This window comes from Galeopterus variegatus, unplaced genomic scaffold (genome assembly GCF_000696425.1).
Source record: "Galeopterus variegatus unplaced genomic scaffold, G_variegatus-3.0.2 Scaffold487, whole genome shotgun sequence".
NCBI lineage: Eukaryota > Metazoa > Chordata > Mammalia > Dermoptera > Cynocephalidae > Galeopterus > Galeopterus variegatus.
In genome coordinates, this window is record NW_007726598.1 from 178,431 (window position 1) to 200,212 (window position 21,782).

General features: G+C 37.0%; 1 protein-coding gene across 1 annotated transcript in view; it reads left to right on the forward strand.

The window, feature by feature from the left end:
• SPPL3 (signal peptide peptidase like 3) overlaps positions 1-21,782 on the forward strand; it is a 139,938-nt gene that overhangs the window by 86,618 nt on the left and 31,538 nt on the right. Inside the window, exon 2 of the mRNA XM_008569345.1 lies at positions 4,834-4,911. Within this exon, the coding sequence (XP_008567567.1) occupies positions 4,834-4,911 (78 nt within the window). The remainder of the gene's footprint in view (positions 1-4,833; positions 4,912-21,782) is intronic.

The following is a 21,782-nucleotide window of genomic DNA, read 5'->3' on the forward strand; positions in this document are numbered from 1 at the left end:
TTTTTGTCTTTTTTCGTGTCCGGCAATGGATCGCAACCCTCAGTGTCGCGCCCGTACCGGACCGGGACCAGCAACGGGATCGCAACCCTCAGTGTTGCTCCTGCCCCTCGCTCAGCCAGTGAGCGGGAACCGGTCTGTATGTGGGATCCGAACCCTCGGCAGGAGCGCCACCGCGCTCCCAAGCGGCGCACTGTAGCAGTGCGCCACTGGGCCGGCCCCCCCCCCCCAAAAAGAGCAAATTTTAAAAGCACGTGTTTGTTTCCAATTTTTATAGAGCGTATACATTCTCTACACACTATTTGTAAACCATGTCTACTCCTAAGGAACAGAAGTACAAAGAGAGGAGGAGAGAAGAGGCACTTGTACTTTCTGCTTTATATGCTTACCCATTATTTGAATTTTTACAATGAGCATGAATTATTTTTGTAATTTTAAAAAAGAAAGTTGATAGTGTTTTTAAAATGAAAATGGGCTAAAATTAAATTAAATCCATGTCCTGTATTTTGTTATAAATTCTTTTTGTTAAAAGGATTTTTGTAAGATTTCTATAATGGTAGTTTGAATTGAAAAGATATGAAATATCAAGCAACACCATGAAATAAGTTATAACTTCTAATTATGTGATATTTGGTACAGTCTGCCATGTTGTTATAACTTTTTTAAGGTGTTATTATAAATTATAAAATACCATGGACTATGTTAGGAGTGAGCATTAGCCAGATTTTCTTGTGTAGATTTACTTGAAGGTTAAAACAGAATTGTTCAGTCTAAACAAAACCATTAAACATCAGAAAATTTTTTCTGAAACCATGTATTTAGTTCTGCAGGGGATGGCATGCTCATTGCCAGAATATGGAGATGAGAACTGGTAACCCTCATCAGCCTCTTCATGTGGTATTTTGCACATGGACAATCCCTCATCTATCTAGAAAAACAGACTATAGAGAAAGTCAATGACTATAGCCACACAGAGTAGAGCACAACACAGAGGATCTGTGGGGAAGGAGGAGCAGGTTTTTAAAAACTTCAGTCCAGACTTCCAGAAGTCTTACATGTGATGAGTTTATGGAGAGTCTCCTTTGATTTCAGAGATGTAGCAAACTAGTTAAACAACAGTAAAGTATCAAACCTTAAGATTTTGAATTTGGGAAGTTGAGATGTTTAATCTGCCTTTAATTACACTTCAGAATTATAATTTTTTTTTCCTTTTTGTCTTTTTTCGTGTCCAGCAACGGGATCGCAAACCTTGGTGCCGCGCCCGCACCTCGCTCAGCCAGTGAGCGGGAACCGGTCTGTATGTGGGATCCGAACCCTCAGCGGGAGCGCCGCCGCTCTTCCAAGTGGCGCACTGTAGCAGTGCGCCACCGGGCCGGCCCAGAATTATAATTCTGAATTATAACAAACCATATTATCTAAGTAAAACACCATCAAAAGAAAAGTTCTTCAGAAGAAAGCTGCCTTTCTTTTTTATAACTCTGTCTGAAAAAAAAAACATTAAATTGCCTTTTAAAAATATCTACTAGCCCTTGTTCATATGAAAAGCTGCTCAATCTCACTATTTTTTTACAATTTGTAATTTGTTTTTTTAAATATTATTTATTATAAGCATATTATTATTACAAATCATGATTTTTCTTTATGCCCTTTACCCAACCTATCTCTCCCCAAACCACCCCCCACATCATCCACATCTCTCAATCTCACTTTTTAAATTAATTTTTAAATTTTAATTATATCAAAAATGTAATTAATGCAAATGAAAACCATGCCGAGATACCAATGTTTATCTGTCAGATTGGTAAGAATTCAAAGGGTAGACAACATTCACTGATGACAAAGGTGACAAGGCTTTGGGAAACAGGAACTCTGCTCCATTACTAGTAAGAGTGAAATGGTATAACCTCTCTGGAGGGCAGTTTGACAACATATGTCACATTGCAAGTGCGTTTTCTCTTTGATCAAGCAATCTCACTTTTAGGAACCTTACACAAATATGTCATTTTATGTGTGTGCAATGCAGGTAAATTTTACAAGGTTATTTATTACAGAATTGTTTGTAACAGCAGAATTTTAAAACACAACTCCAGTGTCTATCTATAAGGGACTTATTTAAAAAAACAAACAACAAAAACAAAACTGTGGTATATCCACACAGTGGAACTCTTTGCAGATGTTTAAAAGAAAATAAAAATAAAAATAAGTTTTCCACATGCTGATATAGGGAGATCTCTAGGCTATATTGTAAATGAGAGGCTGAGGGATACAGAGAAGTGTATTCAATATCCTGTGTATTGTGTAAGAAACTGTGAGCAATAATATGTGTTGGTTTATATTGTATATTTACTCCAGAAGGCTATACAAGAAACTAATAAGAGTGGTTATTTTAAAATGAGTGGGGAGTGGGGGAGGACTAGATGGGAGCGAGACCTCTATATGTGTATCTTTTTATATATGACCTAGTCAAAAATATTTTTAATTTTAAGAAAATGTTCCTTATAAACAGTTCATTTGTTTTCAGAATTTTGAAAGATATGTGCAAAGATTATGTCAGAGAAAGAAACAATTTTAGAATAAAGAGAAGTTGATGAAGTCCATTTTCCTAATATAAGAACTGTGCTGTCGCGGGTATCTCTTAGTGTTTAAGCACTGTCTCCATAATCTGGTTGTCCGAAAGAGAACACACTGGCCAGCCACAGCTGCATTGTTGTATAGAGACTAGGATAGAGGCTCGGGTGGCTATCCTATCTCCCTTCCTTACCCACTCTCTTGCTGGGAAATTGAGTATCTCCCATCTTTTAAAAAAAAATTTTTTTTAAGGCCTCCCTTATCCTTACATTTCCCTCCAACTATCATTCTCTTCCCTGTACATTTCAAAAAACTATGTCCATTTCCTTAATTTTAACTTCTCAGCCGATTCCAGTCTGACTCCCATGCCCACCACTCCATTAAAACTGTTCTTGCTAAGGTTACTAGTACATGTGAAATAAATCCACTGAACACCAGTTTTTATCATACTTGACCTCTCCACAGCATTCAGCATAGGTGACTTCTCCCTTCTAATGCAGTGAAAATTAATTGAGTACTTGCTGTGTTGAGCTCTTTATATAAATTACTCATTTAATTATTTAATAATTCATTCAGGTAGGTGTTGTCATTGTCCCCATTTTACAGATGAAAAAGCTGAAGTTAGAGAGGTCAAGTAACTAGTTCAGCTAATAGTAAGTGGTAAACCAAAGGATTAAATTCAGGCATTATTCATTCCTGCTGCCTCTTCAATACACTTACCCTGCTATCCTGGGTTTTTTCCTCTTTCTCTATTTCGTTTTGGTTTTCTTTGTAGCTTCTCCTTCTAGCTCATTTTTACATTTGCAGGTTTCTCAGGCCTTGATCCTTCTTACTGCTGCTAGGCACTCTTACTCACACCTCTGGCTTTGGTGACCATGTAGAAAGTGATGAGCTCCCAGGATATATATTTAGCCATAGCTGCTTCTGGGCCCTTTACCTAAATATCCAACTGTCTCTTCAGTGCATTCAAAATTTAATTCTGATTCTGCTCCTTCTAAGTTGACTTTTTTGTGGCCAAATCGTACAAACCCAGCTTCTCAGCAGAAACCTAGCAATCATTGCTGATTCCTCCCTCTCTTGCTTCCCATAAACAATCACCAAGTCCTGTTTATTATGTCTTGTATCTAATTCATCTACCTCCCTAAAGAAAGTTCCCCCTACCCTGTTCTTAGATGGGGTCCACCTACCATACATTCTCATAGTACCTTGTACTTGTCTTTCTCCCCTTTGTAACACTCTCCATGATGATATTCACTTACTTATGTTAATTTTTTGTTTTCACTTTTTTAGAATGAAATTTTTCACTTTTTTTTAGAAAAGGCATTCAGTCAGGGACCCAAAGCAGTCTTGTTTGTTATTATATCCCCAGTGGCTAGCAGAGTGCCTGGTACATAGGCATCATTAAATACAAGTGGGAGAAAAATTAAGAGATTCGTTTTAGGAAGATCTCTAACAAAGAAGCTTGAGTAATGTGGAAGGGTGAACTCGTGGAGAGAGACTTGAAAAAGTCTCAGTGAAAACCCAAGCTATAGAAAGGAGCTAAGGAACTGGCAGTGGAATTGGGAGAAGCAGAGTAATTGGGGATGTAGAAATTGTAGGACTCACTGACTGTCATTACATGTGGAAAGTGAGAGAGGAGACTGTCAAGAATGCAACAGCAGATTTCTAGCTTTGGCAGCTGAGGGGATGGTGATACCATTCCTTGAGAGGATCAGGTATGAAGGGAAGAATAATGACTTTAGTTTTGGACCTGTTGACTTTGAAGAACCTCCTCCAGGACATCCAGATGGAGACCATCAATAGGCAATTAGAAAAATGGAAATGAAATTGAGAAGAGATATGCAGGTTTTACCTCATCACTGAGTAAAACCAGTAAAATACTATTAGTGATTCAAGTGTAAACTGATAAAAAGTTTAATTGTTGAGACTTTTTGTCATTGGCACAGATTTGGTAGATATTTTGATACTTTTTAAATTGGGGGTAGATCTTATAAATGTATATTGTATATCATGCAGAGGTGGGATTTTTATATTGATATTTAAAATCCTGTGAATATTAGCTAATAATATCTGTGAACTTATCAATTTATTCTTCATGTTAAGCTAGCAAGTCTCATTTTACTTAAGTTATTTTGTTTGTGCTAATTTACACCTTTTTTTCTTCTCGAAGACAAAAACAAAGCTAAGTGGAGTTCGTAGAACTCAGACTGTAAGCTCCATGAGGACTTGCTGCATGTGATTTAAATTTTTTTCCTCTTATTTCTCTAGGGCCTATTCCCTGGTGGATTCCAGTCAAGTGTCTACATTTCTGATTTCCATTCTTCTTATAGTCTATGGTAGTTTCAGGTAAGATGTTCTTTTTTTTTTTTTTTGTGACCGGAAATGGATCGCAACCCTCGGTGTTGCTCCCGTACCTTGCTCAGCCAGTGAGCAGCCGGTCTGTATGTGGGATCCGAACCCTTGGTGGGAGCGCCACCACACTTCCCAAGCGGCGCACTGTAGCAGTGCGCCACTGGGCCAGCCCCGGTAAGATGTTCTTAAAATGGGGTTGATTTCAATTGGAAGTGGAAAAAGCATTGATTTCTCTGAAAGTGTTGTGAAGAGAAACAGGATTTTGTCAGGGATTGAGTTAGAATGGGATAATTCTAATATTTGTTTGTTAGTTGGCTGCTGTTAAAAACTTCTTGGTTTTGGGCCGGCCCGTGGCTCACTCGGGAGAGTGTGGTGCTGATAACACCAAGGCCCCGGGTTCGGATCCCATATAGGGATGGCTGGTTCGCTCACTGGCTGAGCGTGGTGCTGGCAACACCAAGCCAAGGGTTAAGATCCCCTTACCGGTCATCTTTTAGAAAAAAAAGAAAAAAAGAAAAAAAAACTTCTTGGTTTTACTTATGACTTTGGCATATTAATACAAACATACAAAAACTGATTGCTTAAAATTCTAGTTCTAAAAATAATGACTCATGTAAGAGCATTCATTATTCGCAATGTTAAGGACAGAGGCCTTGACAGTGATTTCAGAGTCTCAAAGAGAACAAAAAGTTTTAAGTGGAAGGACAATTCAAAGTACAAAAAAAAAAAAAGACTAGATATCCTTGTAATAAAAGAAATGACAAAGAAAATTTTATGGTTTTTTTCTAATCAAAAATCAAAATATAGTAGCAGAGCTTTAGTAGACTTACAGAGACCAGGGAAACCAAAGTAAAACTGTACCAAGAAGCTAATAAAGTTATTTATCTTGTCCTAAAATGTTTTTAAATAAATAGATATACTTATGGAAATTTACATTTTTCTTAATACGAAGGTAATGACATAGGTCAAAATTACCAATGGTTGACTTTTTTGACCCACAGAAACAATTTCATATGATTCAACCTACTGCTATTAGATTTATGTTTTTAAGTATTCTCTCTGCTGACCTCAGGAATGCTGAGACTGGCTCCTGGTGAAATTCTCATCCTAGCAGGTGTAGCCATAAGAATAGGAAGGAAAATCAAGAAGCTAGACACTCACTCCCTTCCTTCCACTGGCCGTACGTAGTTGAGAGGAACGTTAGTGGTTGTGTAATTCAAATAGTTTTGTGACTGATACACTTAAAAGTGAAAGCTGCTTGGGAAATTTTAAGTTGAGAACTTGAAAGGAAGTGTCCTTAATAAATAGCCAGGCATAAGGATTTTGAACTGTTCTATATTATATCCAAATTTTAATGGCTACTTTGAAAATTACAGACTTACATCCTTTACCTCAACACTGAGTAGAACAAGTGAAATACTGTTGGTAATTCCAATATAAACTTATAAAAGTTGTAATCTCTGAGATGTCTACTGAGAACCCTAGGTTCATGACCACTCTTAAGAAACATTAATCAAGCAAGAGTAGCTATCAGTGTGACTTTGTATCTCTACCTTTGGACAAGTATGTGATTTTGTTTTCCCTTTCTGTATATAATGTATCGACACTACAAACGACTTTGCAATTAAAAACAAACAAAAAAAAGCCATCTGTAGACTCAAAACCCTAATACTACTTACATTAGTGCAAATTACCCTTTGTTTGGCATATATTTATATACTGTGTATATTTTCATAGTTGAAATAATTTATATTCCGATTCTCTTCACCTAACCCAAGTATTTTCTACAATCATCTTTATACCAGTTTTTAGTAATTTAAAATTTCTTTGTGTTACTGTTATTTCACTTTTGTTGGACATCTGAGTCGTTACAGTGACCATCTTTTTATGTGTTCTTTTGCTTTATTTGAATTAAATCCTAAAGGTAAATATCCAAAATTGAAATACTTTACCACAGAGTATGAACTGGCTTTTACTACATGTTGCCATATAATTCCATAGGGTTATACCAGTTTAGGATTGGGAAAGTTTTAAACAAAATTGTTTAAATATGTTATTATTTAAATATCTTACGGGCCGAGCCCATGGCGCACTTGGGACAAACAATAACATGTGTTTAAGAAAGCGCTTGGCAGCAGCGCTCCCACCGCGGGTTCCAATCCTATATAGGAATGACCAGTGCACTCACAGCGCTCATTGGCTGAGTGCAGTGTGGCCGGTCTCAAAAAGGACAAAAAAAAAATTAAATTAAAAAATAAATAAATAAATATGTTACAATATGTAACATATACTATAGAAGTATATCATACAGATGGAAAGGATTTCTCTGGTGAACCTCCCTGTTTACAAATAAGTAAATATGATGCTCAATAAGATAATGTAACTTGACAAAAATTACACAACTAGTTGTTAACAAAGTCTGGATTAGAACAGTTCTCAACACTTCCATTCCAGTACTTTTATACTTTAATAATGCATTTTCTGCAAAAAGTAAATCATGATGCCTTTAATTATACATTTAAATTGAACTCATTAAGTTAGTGTTCCCTCCTCTTCTGTTTTCTGGAAGAGATTATATAAAGTTGTGTTATTCCTTAATAGAATTCTCCAGTGATGCCATCTAAAGCTGGGCTTCTCTTTGTGTGAAGATGTTTTTGTTTTTTTCCTGCTTGGTTCACTGCCCCCTCCCCTTTTTTAAAATAAATATTGGTAAGGGTTTAAAAAAAAATTTTTTTTTTTTTTTTTAATTAAAGCATGCTGCAGATAATACCAAGGTCCAGGGTTCGATCCTTGTGCCAACCAGCTGCCAAAAAAAAATTTTTTTTTTAAATTTTGGTAGAATATATATAACATAGAATGTACCTTTTAAACCATTTTTAAGTGTACAGTTCAGTGGCAGATAAGGGCTTTCTTAAACACATGTTATTGTTTGTCTCTTTATTATAGCCATTCTAGTACTAAGGTGTGAAGTGGCATCTTTTATCAGTATTGATTGTATGTTGAGCTTAGGATGTTGAAAATATGTTGAGCATCTTTTCCTGTGCTTATTGGCTATCTGTTTATCTTCTGTGGTGAAGTGTCTATTTAAAACTTCTCTCTCAGTCATATAATTTGCAAATATTTTTTCCAGTCTCTGGCTTGCTTTTTCGTTTTCTTAGTAGTGTCTTTTGAAGTATAAACATTTTTAATTTTTATAAAGTCTAATTTACCAATTTCATGTTTTATGGATCATGCTTTTGGTATTGTACCAAATCCATGAGGACAAAAATTTTTTCTATTTTTTTTAAGAAGTTTTATAGTTTTACTTCTTACATGTAAAACTATGATTCACTTTGTGTTAATTTTTGGATATAGTATGAAGTACAAATCTAAATTCATCTTTATGAATGTGGCTATCCAGTTGTCCCAGCACTGTTTGTTGAAAAGACTATCTTTTACCCCATTGAATTGCTTTGGCACCATTGTCAAAAATCAATTGACCATAAATGTAAGGATTAGTCACTAGACTCCCATTGATGTTCTGTTGGTGTGTATGTCTCCTCTTATGCCGGTACCACAGTGTCTTGATTGCTGTAGCTTTTACAGTAAGTGTTGAGAGATCAAGCAGTCTAAGTGTCCTATAGCTTTGGTTTTTTGTTTTTGTTTTTGGTGGCTGGCCTGGATGGGAATTTGAACTCTTGACCTTGGGATTATTAGCTCTAACCAAGTGAACTAACTGGCCAACCCTATTTTAAGTTTTTTGTTTTTATTTTTAAATTCGTCTGGCTACTCTGTCTGGATCTTTTGCATTTCCTCATAAATTTTAGGCTCAGTGGGTCAATTTCTACCCAAAAAAAAAAATCCTGCTAGGATTTTGATAAGCATTGTGGATGTAGAGATCACTTTGGGGACAATTGCTCTCTTAATAACACTTAGTCTTCCAGTCCATGGACCTGGAATGTCTCTCCATTTATTTAGAGCTTTCATTTCTCTTAGTAGTAGTTTGTAATTTTCAGTGCACAAGGCTTGCACTACTTTTGTTAAATTTATTCCTATATATTTTATTATTTTTCATGTTATTTTTGATGCAGTTTTGTTCTCTATTTCATTTTTGGGCTGTTCATTGTTAATTATATAGAACTACAATTGATTTTTGTATATTGATCTTGTATACTGTAGCTTGGCTAAACTCATTCATTAGTGCTGGTAGTTTACTGTGTATGGATTCCATATCATTTCCTTTATACAGGATCGTGTAGTCTGCAAATAGAGAAAGTTTTGCTTCTTCCTTTCAAATCTGAAAGCTTTTAATTTTCCTTCTCCTCCCACCCCACCCTTTACTGTACAGGCTAGAACCTCCAATATAGTATTGAATAGAAGTGACAAGGGCACACATTCTTACTTGCCTTGTTCTGAATTTTAAGGGGAAAGCATTTCCTATTAAGTATGATTTTAGCTGTACATTTTTCATAAACACCTTTTATCAGGTTGAGAAAGTATCCTCCTATTTCTAGTTTGTGGAAGGGCTTTTCTTCATGAGTGAGTATTGGATTTTGTCTCATGTTTTTATGCATCTGTTGAGAAGATCATGTGATTTTTGTCCATTTTATCAATATGGTATATTAATAGATTATCAAATGTTGAATCAATCTTGTATTCCTGCAATAAATACCACTTGGTCATGTATGTAATTCTTTTTATATGGTGCTGGATTCAGTTTGCTAGTATTTTGTTAAAGATTTGTATGGCTGTATTCATTGAGGGATATTAGTTTGTAGTTTTCTTGTTATGTCTTACTATGATTTTGGTATTAGGGGTAATATTGGCTTCATTGAATGAGATAGGAAACAGAATGAATATTTTCTGGAAAAGATTGTATAGAATTGTATTATTTCTTTAAATATTTGCTATAATTCACCAGTGAAACCATCTAAAGCCAGGCTTTTCTTTGTGGGAAGATTTTTTTTGGTTTTGTGTTTTCTTGCTTGATTCACTGCTTTATTCCTTTTTTTTCTCTTTTTTTTAATAGTGGGAAGGACTTTTCAAACACCTTTATTGAGACATACATACCATGAAGTTTGCCCATAATAAGATATACAACTTGGTAGTTTTTATGCAACCATCACCTTAATCCAATTTTAGAACATTATCATCATCCTAAAACAAATCATGTATCCATTCGAAGTCATTCCCCCTCTCTCTTCCCCTCCCGCTCCCCCAGCTCTAAGCAGCCACTAATCTACTTTCTGTCTCTATAGATTTGCCTATTCTGGACATTTCAAATAAGTGGAATCATACAATAGGTGACCTTTTGTAACTGGCTTCTTTCACTTAGCATAATGTTTTTGGAGTTCATTCATGTCATAGCATGTTATCCTTTTTATTGCTGAATAATACTCTTGTTTATCCATTCATCAGTTGATGGACATTTGTGTTGTTTTTAGCTTTTTTTTTTTTAGCTGTTATGAATAATGGTGCCATGAACATTTGTGTGCAAGTTTCTGTGTGGACATATGTTTTCATTTCTTTTGGGTAGATACCTAAGGAGCGCCGCCACGCTCCCAAGCGGCGCACTGTAGCAGTGCGCCACCGGGCCGGCCCCAGTGTTGATATTTTCAAAGAACCAACTTTTGGTTTCATTGATCTTTTTTTTTTTCTTTCCTTTTTTTGTTTTCATTGATTTCTACTCTAATATTTATTTATTTTGTGTGTGAGTGTGTGTGTGTGTGTGTGTGTGTGTGTGTGTGTGTGTGTGTGTCCGGCAACGGATCGCAACCCTCAGTGTTGCGCCCGTACCGGACCAGGACCGGCAACGGGATCGCAACCCTCGGTGTTGCGCCCGCACCTCGCTCAGCCAGTGAGCGGGAACCAGTCTGTATGTGAGATCCGAACCCTCCGCGGGAGCGCCACCGCGCTCCCAAGCGGCACACTGTAGCAGTGCGCCACCGGGCCGGCCCCTACTCTAATATTTATAATATTTCCTTCCTTCTGCTTGCTTTAGGTTTAGTTTGTGCTTCTTTGTCTAATTCCTTAAAGTGGAAGCTCAAGTTATTGATTTGAAACCTTTCTTTTTTAAATTTTGTTATGTTTGCCCTGCCTTGGCTGAGGCTTCCTATATTATCTAAAGCTGACACCTGTCTCTTCCTACCCTTTCCAGCTGATGAGAAAAAGAAAATAGATAATTACTCATCTAATAATTAGTATGTACCAAAAGTGTTTGACGGACTTACAGGAGAGCGTTAACAGAAAGAGAAACAAAAAACTAACTGGACAGAAAAATGAAAGCAAAGGAAAGAAATTATTCTGATGAGCAGATAGACCCAGGGATTACAATATGAGACTGGTTTAGAATTTCTTAGCTTAGGGGCCGGCCCGTGGCTCACTCGGGAGAGTGCGGTGCTGATAACACCAAGGCCGCGGGTTCGGATCCCATATAGGGATGGCCGGTTGGCTCACTGGCTGAGCCTGGTGCTAACAACACCAAGTCAAGGGTTAAGATCCCCTTACCAGTCATCTTTATAAAAAAAAAAAAAAAAAAGAATTTCTTAGCTTATTACTGGCAAGATACTTGAAGTTCTGTCCCATCAAGAGTCATGAACAAAGAACTGACAAGTTTGAAGTAGATCAAAAAGAAAACCAAAAGGAATTTATATGTTATGTTTGTGTGCATGCTGGCTTGTACACTTACCCACTCACTCTCTCCATATGTGTATATTTTAAATTTGCTATGTATAGGAATGATCGGACTTTTATAACTGTAAAGTAACTACTACCTTTTTTAAGGCAAGCACCTATCTGTGCTTTTTTTTAATAGTGATGGCAATTTATTTGCTTATATCCAAACCTACTCTAGAAAGACAATGTCATCAGGTTAATAAGACTGCAGCGATAATAAGAACTGTACTTTATATGTTTGTGTTGCCCTTTATACTAAATGCATGGAATTGTAGTTAGACCAGGCTAACCAAAATAAGTCTCATTATGTTTCTTAAATGTCATGATTTTCTGTTGGTGTGTAATGTGTTTATTATCTTTGAACTGCTTTTTTTGCCATTCTGTAACCTGTTCTACTTTAATAAAACATCATATACAGAAATCTGAACTTGTTACATAATGTAGGGAGTGATTATATACATTGTAATGTATGTGGTGGCCAAGGTTTTTATATATTTAACAATTTCATCAATTCATTTTTAAATGTTCAATTTATAAAAACTACTGCAAGTTTACTAGGAACACAATTAACTTTCAACCATTTAGTATTTACATTGGCCAAGTGAAATTTTTCACTTTATTGTGCCTACTGCCATTAAAATGATCAAAAAACATGATATTCTTAAAATATTAAGATAAAAATTCCAATTTACCTTTCTCCTCTGATATTCAGTGTATTCAGTTATCAAAATTCAAATGGATGAACAAGCATGCTTTCAATAAACTAATATGTTCTCACCTCTACTTTGCTTCCTACAGTTGTTTAATTTTGCTCTGCCCTGTTCAAAAGGATTTCAGACCATTTACTAAGTTTTGTGTGTTGTGAGGAGATAAGGTAAATTAAAATGGGGCCAAAGAAAAGAAGGTTTGAGTGGAGACAAAATAGAGCCAAAGATAAATCTAAAAATGCATACCATAATGATAACATCCTTACTAGGGGTGGTCCAAAAATACCACAGTAAGATTTCTAGCAGCCAACTTTAAGAAGAAAGAAGTTAAAAACTTTCTTTCATTGTCCTTAGATAAAAAGAACCCAGCTCAGGTAAATTTGCAACTGTTCTTGGCCTAAAGATCAGACAGACCTTTATCCCAAAGACTCTCATAAAAAGAATGTAACATAGTTTCATAGCATTTTATAGTCAGCATTCAAATAAATGTTTGTTGAATGAATTATAGTACCCTTCAATATGAGTTGATGGCATTGCATGAAATTGCATTTCTTTCTGAAAAAGATATTTTGCCAAAATTGGAGGTGTACAGCAGGCAGGAGAAAGTTGGAGTCTAGATGATTAGCTTACTGCTAAGTGTGGCCTAAGGTTGTATTTGAGAATATCTGAAGTAAGTGGGTTGCTAATTCTTAACCGATTGTTCCTGAGTGTTGATCTCTTGGCAGCAGTCCAGACATGTATTCTGTTGGCTGCTAAATATAGACCTCATTGTTTTAACATTACTCACGGTGAATTCGTATTTTTATCAGAACCAAGAAACATAACAGGGTATGTGTATATAAGCTTGCATTTCGCCTCGTCCTGAGGCAAACAGTGGAAGTTCTAGAAGGAAGGCCTAGGATTTCCCTTAAAAAATCAATTTTAGTCCAGTCTACATAAAGAAATGAGTAGTTTATTTCCTGAAGTTCTGTTCCTTGCAACTGAATTAGTTCTAGCCTGAAACACATTTAGAGCAAATATAACCAGATCTCAACCTCAGGAAAAATAAAATCATATTAAGGCACTCAAAGAATATTAAATTACTTTCTGATGTAGTGTCTATGAAAAATTTCTTGTGAAATGTACATCAAAGTGACCAAAAAAAGCAAAGTGGGATTTATATTTATACCTAATTTAAAGTTGAATAACGTTGATCAGTTGTTATTCTGTCTGACAGTATTTAGCTGACAGGGTCATTTGTCATTTGGACCCTACCTGGTGTAAGATTAAACCGTATCCTCTACCTATAAAAAGTTGCTGGTCTTATATTACTCTGTAATAAGGCAGCATATATGCAGCTTATCTAAAAATGGTATCAGATCAAATTAACTCATGAAATACAGTGCGTAGAAAAAGCGGTATGTACTGATGTGGAAAGATGTCCTTGGCATACAGCTGAATGAAAAATTAATTTGTAAGGTGATATATATTAATCCTCATTTTTTTAAGTAATAGACTTTATTTTTATAGCAATTTTATTTAGGTTTACAGAAAAATTGAGCATCAAGTGCAAACAGTTCACATACTCCCCCCCAGACAAGTATACAGTTTCTCCTATTATTAACATCTTACATTAGGGTGTTACATTTGCTACAATTATGAACCAATATCAACACATTATTAACTAAAATTCACATTAGGGTTCACTCTGTGTTGTACAGTTCTATGGGTTTTACCAAACGTATAATGTCATGTATTCACCATTACAGTATCATACAGGATAGTTTCACTGCCCTAAAAATCTGCTGTGCTCCACCTAGTCATCCCATCCTTTCTCACTCTGCCTTTGAAACCCTGGCAGCCACTGATCTTTTTTTCTTTTTTTCACATTACCTGAAACATGTATCATTTCTTTGTATTGGGAACATTCAGAATCCTCTCTTCTAGCTAATTGAAAGTATACAATAAGTTGTTGTTAGTTATGGTCATCCTACAGTATTATGGAACACTAGATCTTATTCCTCCTATCTAGATGTAATTCTGTATCCATTAACCGACCTCTCACTAAACCCCCTCCCCATATCCTTGCCAGCCTCTGGTAACTGCCATTCTACTCTCTACTTCTGTGTGATCAACTTTCTCAGCTTCCATGTGTAAGTGAGAACATGAGGTATTTCTCTTTCTTTTTAGGGGGAAGGGGCCACAGACATAATATCCTCCAAGCTCATCCATGTTGCTGTGAATAACAGGAATTTTTTTTTTTTTTTTTATGGCTGAGTAGTATTCCATTGTGTGTATATACCACATTTTAAAAATCTCTTCATCTTAGTTTGATCCATATCTCAGCTATTGTGAATAGTACTGCAGCAAATATCTTTTCAATATACTGATTTCTGTTCCTTTGGATATAGACCTAGTAGTGGGATTGCTGGATCATATTGTAGTTCTATTTTTAGTTTTTTGAGGAATGTCCATACCATTTTCCATAATGGCTGTACTAATTTACATTCACACCAACAGTGTATAAGAGTCTCCCTTTCTCAGCATCTTCGCCAGCATTTGCTATTTTTTGTTTTTTTGATAATAGCCATTCTAACTGGGATGAGATAATACCTCATTGTGGTTTTGATTTGCATTTCCCTAATAATGAGTGATGCTGAACATTTTTTCATATGCCTGTTGGCCATTTGCATGTCTTCTTTTGGGAAATGTCTATTCAGGTCCTTTGCCTATTTTTTTTATTGGATCATTTGGTTTTTTGCTGTTGAATTGTCTGAGTTCCTTGTATATTCTTCATATTAATCCCCTGTCAGATATATAGTTTGCAAGTGTTTCCTTCTATTCTGCATATTGTCTGTTCACTCTGTTGATTGTTCCCTTTGCTATGCATAAGCTATTTAGTTTGATATAATCCCATTTGTCTATTTTTGCTTTTGAGGGCTTCTCCATAAAGTTGTTCCCCTGTGTTTTCTTCTTTTTATTTTTTATTTATTTATTTTTTTCCTTTTTGTCTTTTTTCGTGACCGGCAACGGATCGCAACCCTCAGTGTCGCGCCCGTACCGGACTGGGACCGGCAACGGGATTGCAACCCTCGGTGTTGCTCCCGCACCTTGCTCAGCCAGTGAGCGGCCGGTCTGTATGTGGGATCCAAACCCTCGGTGGGAGCGCCGCCGCGCTTCCCAAGCGGCGCACTGTAGCAGTGCGCCACCGGGCTGGCCCCTCTTTTTATTTTTTTAAATGTTTTCTTATAATCATTTTATAGTTTCAGGGCTCATATTTTTAAATCTTTAATTCATCTGAGTTGATTTTAGTATATGGTGAGAGGTAGGGGTCTAGTTTCATTTTCTACACATAGATATCTAGTTTTTCCAGCACCATTTTTTTTTCCTTTTTTTCTTTTTTACTGACCGGTAACGGGATCGCAACCCTCGGTGTCGTGCCTGTACCGGGGACCGGCAACGGGATTGCAACCCTTGGTGTCGTGCCCGTACCGGGGACTGGCAACGGGATCGCAACCCTCGGTGTTGCGCCCGCACCACGCTCAGCCAGTGAGCGGGAACCGGTCTCCACATGGGATCCGAACCCTCGGCGGGAGCGCCGCACTTCTCCAGTGCGCCACCGGGCTGGCCCCACCAGCACCATTTATTGAAGAGAGGCTATCCTTTCCCCAGTAAATATTCTTGGTGCCTTTGTTGAAAATCAGTTGGCTGTAAATATGTGGCTTTATTTCTGGCTTCTCTATTCTGTTCTGTTGGTCCATGTATCTGTTTTTATGCCAGTACCGTGCTGTTTTGGTTACTACAGCTTTGTGTAGTGTATTTTGAAGTCAGGAAGTGTGTTGCCTTTAACTTTGTTCTTTTTGTTCAGGACTGTTTTGGCTATTTGGAGTCTCTTGTAGTTCCATATGAATTTTAGGATTGTTTTTTCTATTTCTTTGATGAATATCATTGGTATTTTGAAATTGCATTGAATCTATAGATTGCTTTGGGTAGCGTGGTCATTTTCACAATATTAATTCTTCTAATCAATGTACATAGGGTGTCTTTTAATTTCTTTGTGTCCTTTTCAGTTTCTTTCATTAGTCTTTTATAGTTTTCCTTTTCTTTCGCCTCCTTGGTTAAATTTATTCCTAGGTTTTGTTTTTGTTTTTGTTTTTTTGGCCGGTAAGGGGATCACAACCCTTGGCTCGGTGTCATCCGCACCATGCTCAGGCAGTGAGCGCACCGGCCATCCCCACGTAGGATCTGAACCCGCGGCCTTGGCACTACCAGGACCGCGCTCACCCGAGTGAGCCATGGGGCCGGCCCTATTCCTAGGTTTTTTATTGTTGTTGTTGTTTTGTTTTTGGCAGCTGGCCGGTATAGGAATCAAACTCTAGACCTTGCATTTATGAAGTCTAGGAGTTTTTTGGTGGAACTTTTAGGATTTTCTATATATAAAACATGTTGTCTAACAGGGACAATTTGACTTTCCTCTTTTCAATTTGGATGCCCTTTATTTCCTTCTTTTGCCTAATTGCTCTGGCTAGGACAATTCTCATTTTTTAAAAAGGCAAATATGTATATGTCTGGAGAGTGGGGATTATGGGAGTCTGTTGTTTTGTACCGTTCTCTTATGTTTGAGGTTTTTAACATATATTTTACTACATATTATAATTATTACATATATTACTTTTTTAGAAAAAAATAGAAGTGTGCTTATTTTGGAAGGGGAGATAATAACAGTTAAGGCAGGGTAGTGTATATTTAGAGCCTTGCTTTCCTTTATGTTCCATTGACTCCAGACAGGTTCCAATGAAATGCATCACAATCTCAGAGTTTAGGTCACTACAGATGATTAGTTCTGCCATGAGAAAACATGAATTAAGCTTTAGAAGATCATAGAAATTAAACCATGTACTGAAAATCACCACAGGTATCATGGCGGGAGAAATGTATGCAAAACATTGTATCTAGTTTGTTATAGAAGTAATCCAAATCGACAGGAAAAAGTTTGTCTCAGGAGCCAGTCTCTATAACAGTTCCTCTGGGGCTGTCTGAGGTAGGAGCAGCTAGTGTACTTCTTAATCTTTGCTAAAGTATCTTCCTCTGATAGATGGATAAATAAAAGTTCCCAAATATTATACAATCATGTACCACATAATAGCATTTCGGTAAGCAACAGACCACATATGTGACAGTGGTCCCATAAGATGATAGTGGAGAGTCATAGCCATCATAATGTCATAGCAAAAGGCATTACTTATGTGTTTATAGTGATGCTGGTGTAAACAAACCTATTGCAGAATATGTTCAGGAAGGGTGCCTAGCTTACCCATGGAGTGACCCTCCCAAAGGTAGTTTAGACCTTTAAGATAGAAAGTCAAGCGTTTGACACATAGGTCTGATCCCAAGTGAAAGGATTATTGTCTTCCTTCGAATTCTTGCATTTTTAAATGATTCACTCATCCCTATAACAAAATAATAGTTAATAAGTCAGCTAACACTTACTGAGTGATTGCTGAGTGCTAGGCACTATCTCTGTGTGTAATTTAATTTTCATAACTTTGTGAGGGTGGTATTCTAATCCCCATTTAACAGATGAGGAAAATGAGGCACAGAGAGACTTAGTAACGTAGTTAGAGGGCCCACACTCATGCAAGTAGTGGCCAGTGTAAATAATAGGAAAATTCATTGCTGTTTCCTTTCATAATACATTTTTGCACATTGGTGAAATCACCTAATAATGCATTTCTCAGAATGTATCCCCACCATTAAGTGGCACATGACTGTGTATGAGAAAAAGAATGTTCTAAAATCCAGGGCTTCCTTAAAATTAAAAACCACCAGGAAAGCCAACACACCAGAGTCCTGACCTCATTCTAGAAGAAGAGTCTTAACTTTGTTTCAGGGAGTCTACCACATCTGAAAATATTCATCCTTTGGTCTTATTGGGGAATTGTCACCCATTGGGGCTGCCCTCTAGTGAAACAGTTTGATAAACTACTAATTAGGTAAATTCATAGGGGACCAGTATGAAATGTACTTAACCAGTCTATAGTCCACAGGTTTTCCTAGCCAGGTCACCCATTTTAATTGAAGACATAGCCAATTGAGGCTTCTTCAACACCAGTAACAGATAAGGGAGTTTTAGACAGTGGAAGAAAGTACACGAAGCCAAATGGCAGAGAGTGTCAGGCTGTTATATTAAAGGAGCAAATCTCTTGAATCCAGCAACAGATTTTGAGTCATAGAGATGGAAAACATAAATCAAGAGCATTATCATTGTGACCTGAGCCTAGAAGTTTAGTTAAGAGTCCCTTCCAGGAAGGATTATGATCTACCTCTTCAGGATAGCCTCCTCTGTTCTCCTAAAGAAATGGATAAAACTCAGTGTCCTAGAACCCTCAGGGACTTTGAAAGGCATGAACAAGAAATGCAAAGAGGCCTCTCCTTCACTTCAAAATCTTCTCAGTTCAGGACCTGATTACTTAAAAGAACTATCTAGAAGCACTTCTGCTTCCAGCCACAGTGGAGTAACAGGCACTAGATTACCATCCCACCTGAAACAACCAAAAAAAACACATATAAAATACATGAAACAACAGTTTTCAAGATATTTATTCATCAGACAACAAACAAAGGAAAGTGATTTTGAGAGATGATGAACAATTTCCCCAGCTTACTGTCTTAAGATGGTTTCCAGATGATGGTACAGGGAGAGAGATTCCCTAAATCAAGGAGCTGGAGCTGAAAGTCCAGAGAGACTGAGGCAGCTAGAGTTAATTGCGTACAAAAGAAAAGAGCTACAGGGAGAGAAAACCCAGAAATATGTAAGCAGACCCCTTGAGCATTCATCGGAGTATTAATCAGTGCATGCATTAATCAGGAAATTACCTAAAATGGAAGAAAGGATAATGTGAAAGGATTAGAGGAAAGCTTACCTGTTCCCACCAGCCAGATTGGAAAATGATTCACATGGCATTGGGTAGAATACTCAGAAAGGTCTTGCCTCAGTTGTAGAGAATAATTATGCTAGACTGAGCACTGCTTCAGACCCATCTAATAAATCGTAAAAGTAAGACCTCAGCAAAATAAACCATTTCCAGATAACAGTATCCTATGTGAAAGCTCAACATTTATAGGAATATAAGGATATTGAGCAGCCACTAGGAATATAAAAACATTGAGACAAGGTAAAAAGGTATGTCAGGCAAACAAGCAATTATCAGACAGACAAAGAGGAAGGGAAACATGACCCATGATGAGGAGAATAATCAGTCCATCAAAATTGACCCAGATGTTAAAATTAGCAGAGAAGTACAACAAAACAGATAGTATACAAAAAGTTAGATGGATACATGTAAGATATTTTAAAAGACGCAAACCAAACTTCTAGAAATGTAGTAAATGACATTGTCTGAGATTTTTAAAAAAATGCTGGATGGAATTAAGAGCAATTAGATATTGCAGAAGAAAAGATTAGTGAACATGAAAGAACATAAACTGTTCAAAATGAAATAGAGAAAAAAGTAAATTTTTAAAAAACATTAAAAGAGCATCATAGTACATAGAACATCAGAGAGAAACCTCCAGTGGCCTAACATATGGGTAATTGGAGTCTTTGAAAAAAGAGACAAAAAGATATATTTGAAGATATAATCGCCAAGCTTTTCCAAATTTCATGAAAACTATAAGCTGCAATAAACTCAGGCACAAGAAACATGAAGAAAAACTACACCAAGGCACATTGTAATTAATAGCTCAAAACCAGTGATAACAGAGAAAATTCTAAAAGCCACCAGATGAGTTGGGGGAGGCATGGTATGTATGGAGGAGAAAAGATAAGGATGATGTCAGATTTCTCAATGAAAACAATACAAATAAAAAGACAGTGGAACAACAGCTTTAAAGTACGGTAAGAAAAACTGTTATTGTAGAGGAAAACAATACAAATAAAAAGACAGTGGAACAACAGCTTTAAAGTACGGTAAGAAAAACTGTCATTGTAGAGTTCTTTTTTTTTTTTTTTCCTTTTTGTCTTTTTTCGTGACCGGTAACGGGATTGCAACCCTCAGTGTCGCGCCCATACCGCGACCGGCAACGGGATCGCAACCCTCGGTGTCACGCCTGCACCGCGCTCAACCAGTGAGCGGACCGGTCTCTATATGGGATCCGAACCCTCGGCGGGAGCGCCACCACACTCCCAAGCGCCACACTCTACCGAGTGTGCCACCGGGCTGGCCCGTAGAATTCTATAACAAAACTATCTTCCAAAAATGAAGGCAAGATAAAGATGTTTTTCAGACATACACAACCTGAAAGAATTCACCTGCAGCTGACTTGCACTACAAGAAATGTTAAAAGGGGCCGGCCCAGTGGCGCACTGGATAGTGCGCCACTTGGGAAGCGCGGCGTTCTCCCGCCCGAGGGTTCGGATCCCACATACAGACCGGTTCCTGCTCGCTGGCTGAGCGAGGCGCGGGAGCAACACCGAGGCTTGCAGTCCCATTGCCGGTCCCCGGTCCGGTACGGGGGCAACACTGAGGGTTGCGATCCGTTGCCGGACATGGAAAAAAGACAAAAGACAAAAAAAAAAAAAAAAAGAAATGTTAAAGGAAGTCCTTCAGGCAGAATAAAAATGGTACCAGCTGGAAATCTACACAAAGATGTGGGGGGAGATAAACATAAACTATTGTAAGGTTTTTATATTATACATGAAATGGTATATTATAACTGGAATGTAGACTGTGTTAAAGATATGTGCTATAAACCCTACAGAAACCACCAAATTAAAAGAAAGATTTATAGCTAATAAGATGACAGAGGACATGAAATGGAATCATAAAAAATACTGTATTAATCCAAAAGAAGTCAGATAAATGGGAACAACAACAACAAAAGATCGGACAAGTAGGAAACAAATAACAATTTCCTCTTTTCTTCTGAATTAAAGAAAAAAATGAAAATAAATAGCAAGATGATAGTCTCAAACCTAATCATATCAATAATCACATTAAATGAAATTGGTCTAAACACCCCAATTAAAAGACTGCAATTGTTAGAGTGAATAAAAAAGCAAGACCCAATTACACACTGCATACAAGAAACACACTATAAATATAAAGCCAAAAAAGGTTAAAAGTAAAATGTTAGAAAAAGATACATGTTGCTTATACTCATCAACAGAAAGCTGGAGTGGCAATATTAATATCAGACAAAGCAGAATTCAAATCAAAGACGATTATAACAAACAAAGAAGGTTATTTCATAATAATAACAGGGTCAATTAAGCAAGAGGACTTAATAATCTTAAATTTTTATTCATCTAGTAAAAGTTCTTCAAAATAGACGAAGCAAAAAATGATAGAACTTAAAGGAGAAATAACACAAATCCACAATAAGTCTAAGATCAGGGTGTCAGCGTGGTTGGATTCTGTTTTCCAAAGTGGCTGCACCAATTCATATTCCCCCCAGCAGTGTATGAAATGTTCCAACTTTACATCCTTGCCAAGATTTGGTTATTATGTAACTTTTTGGTCATAG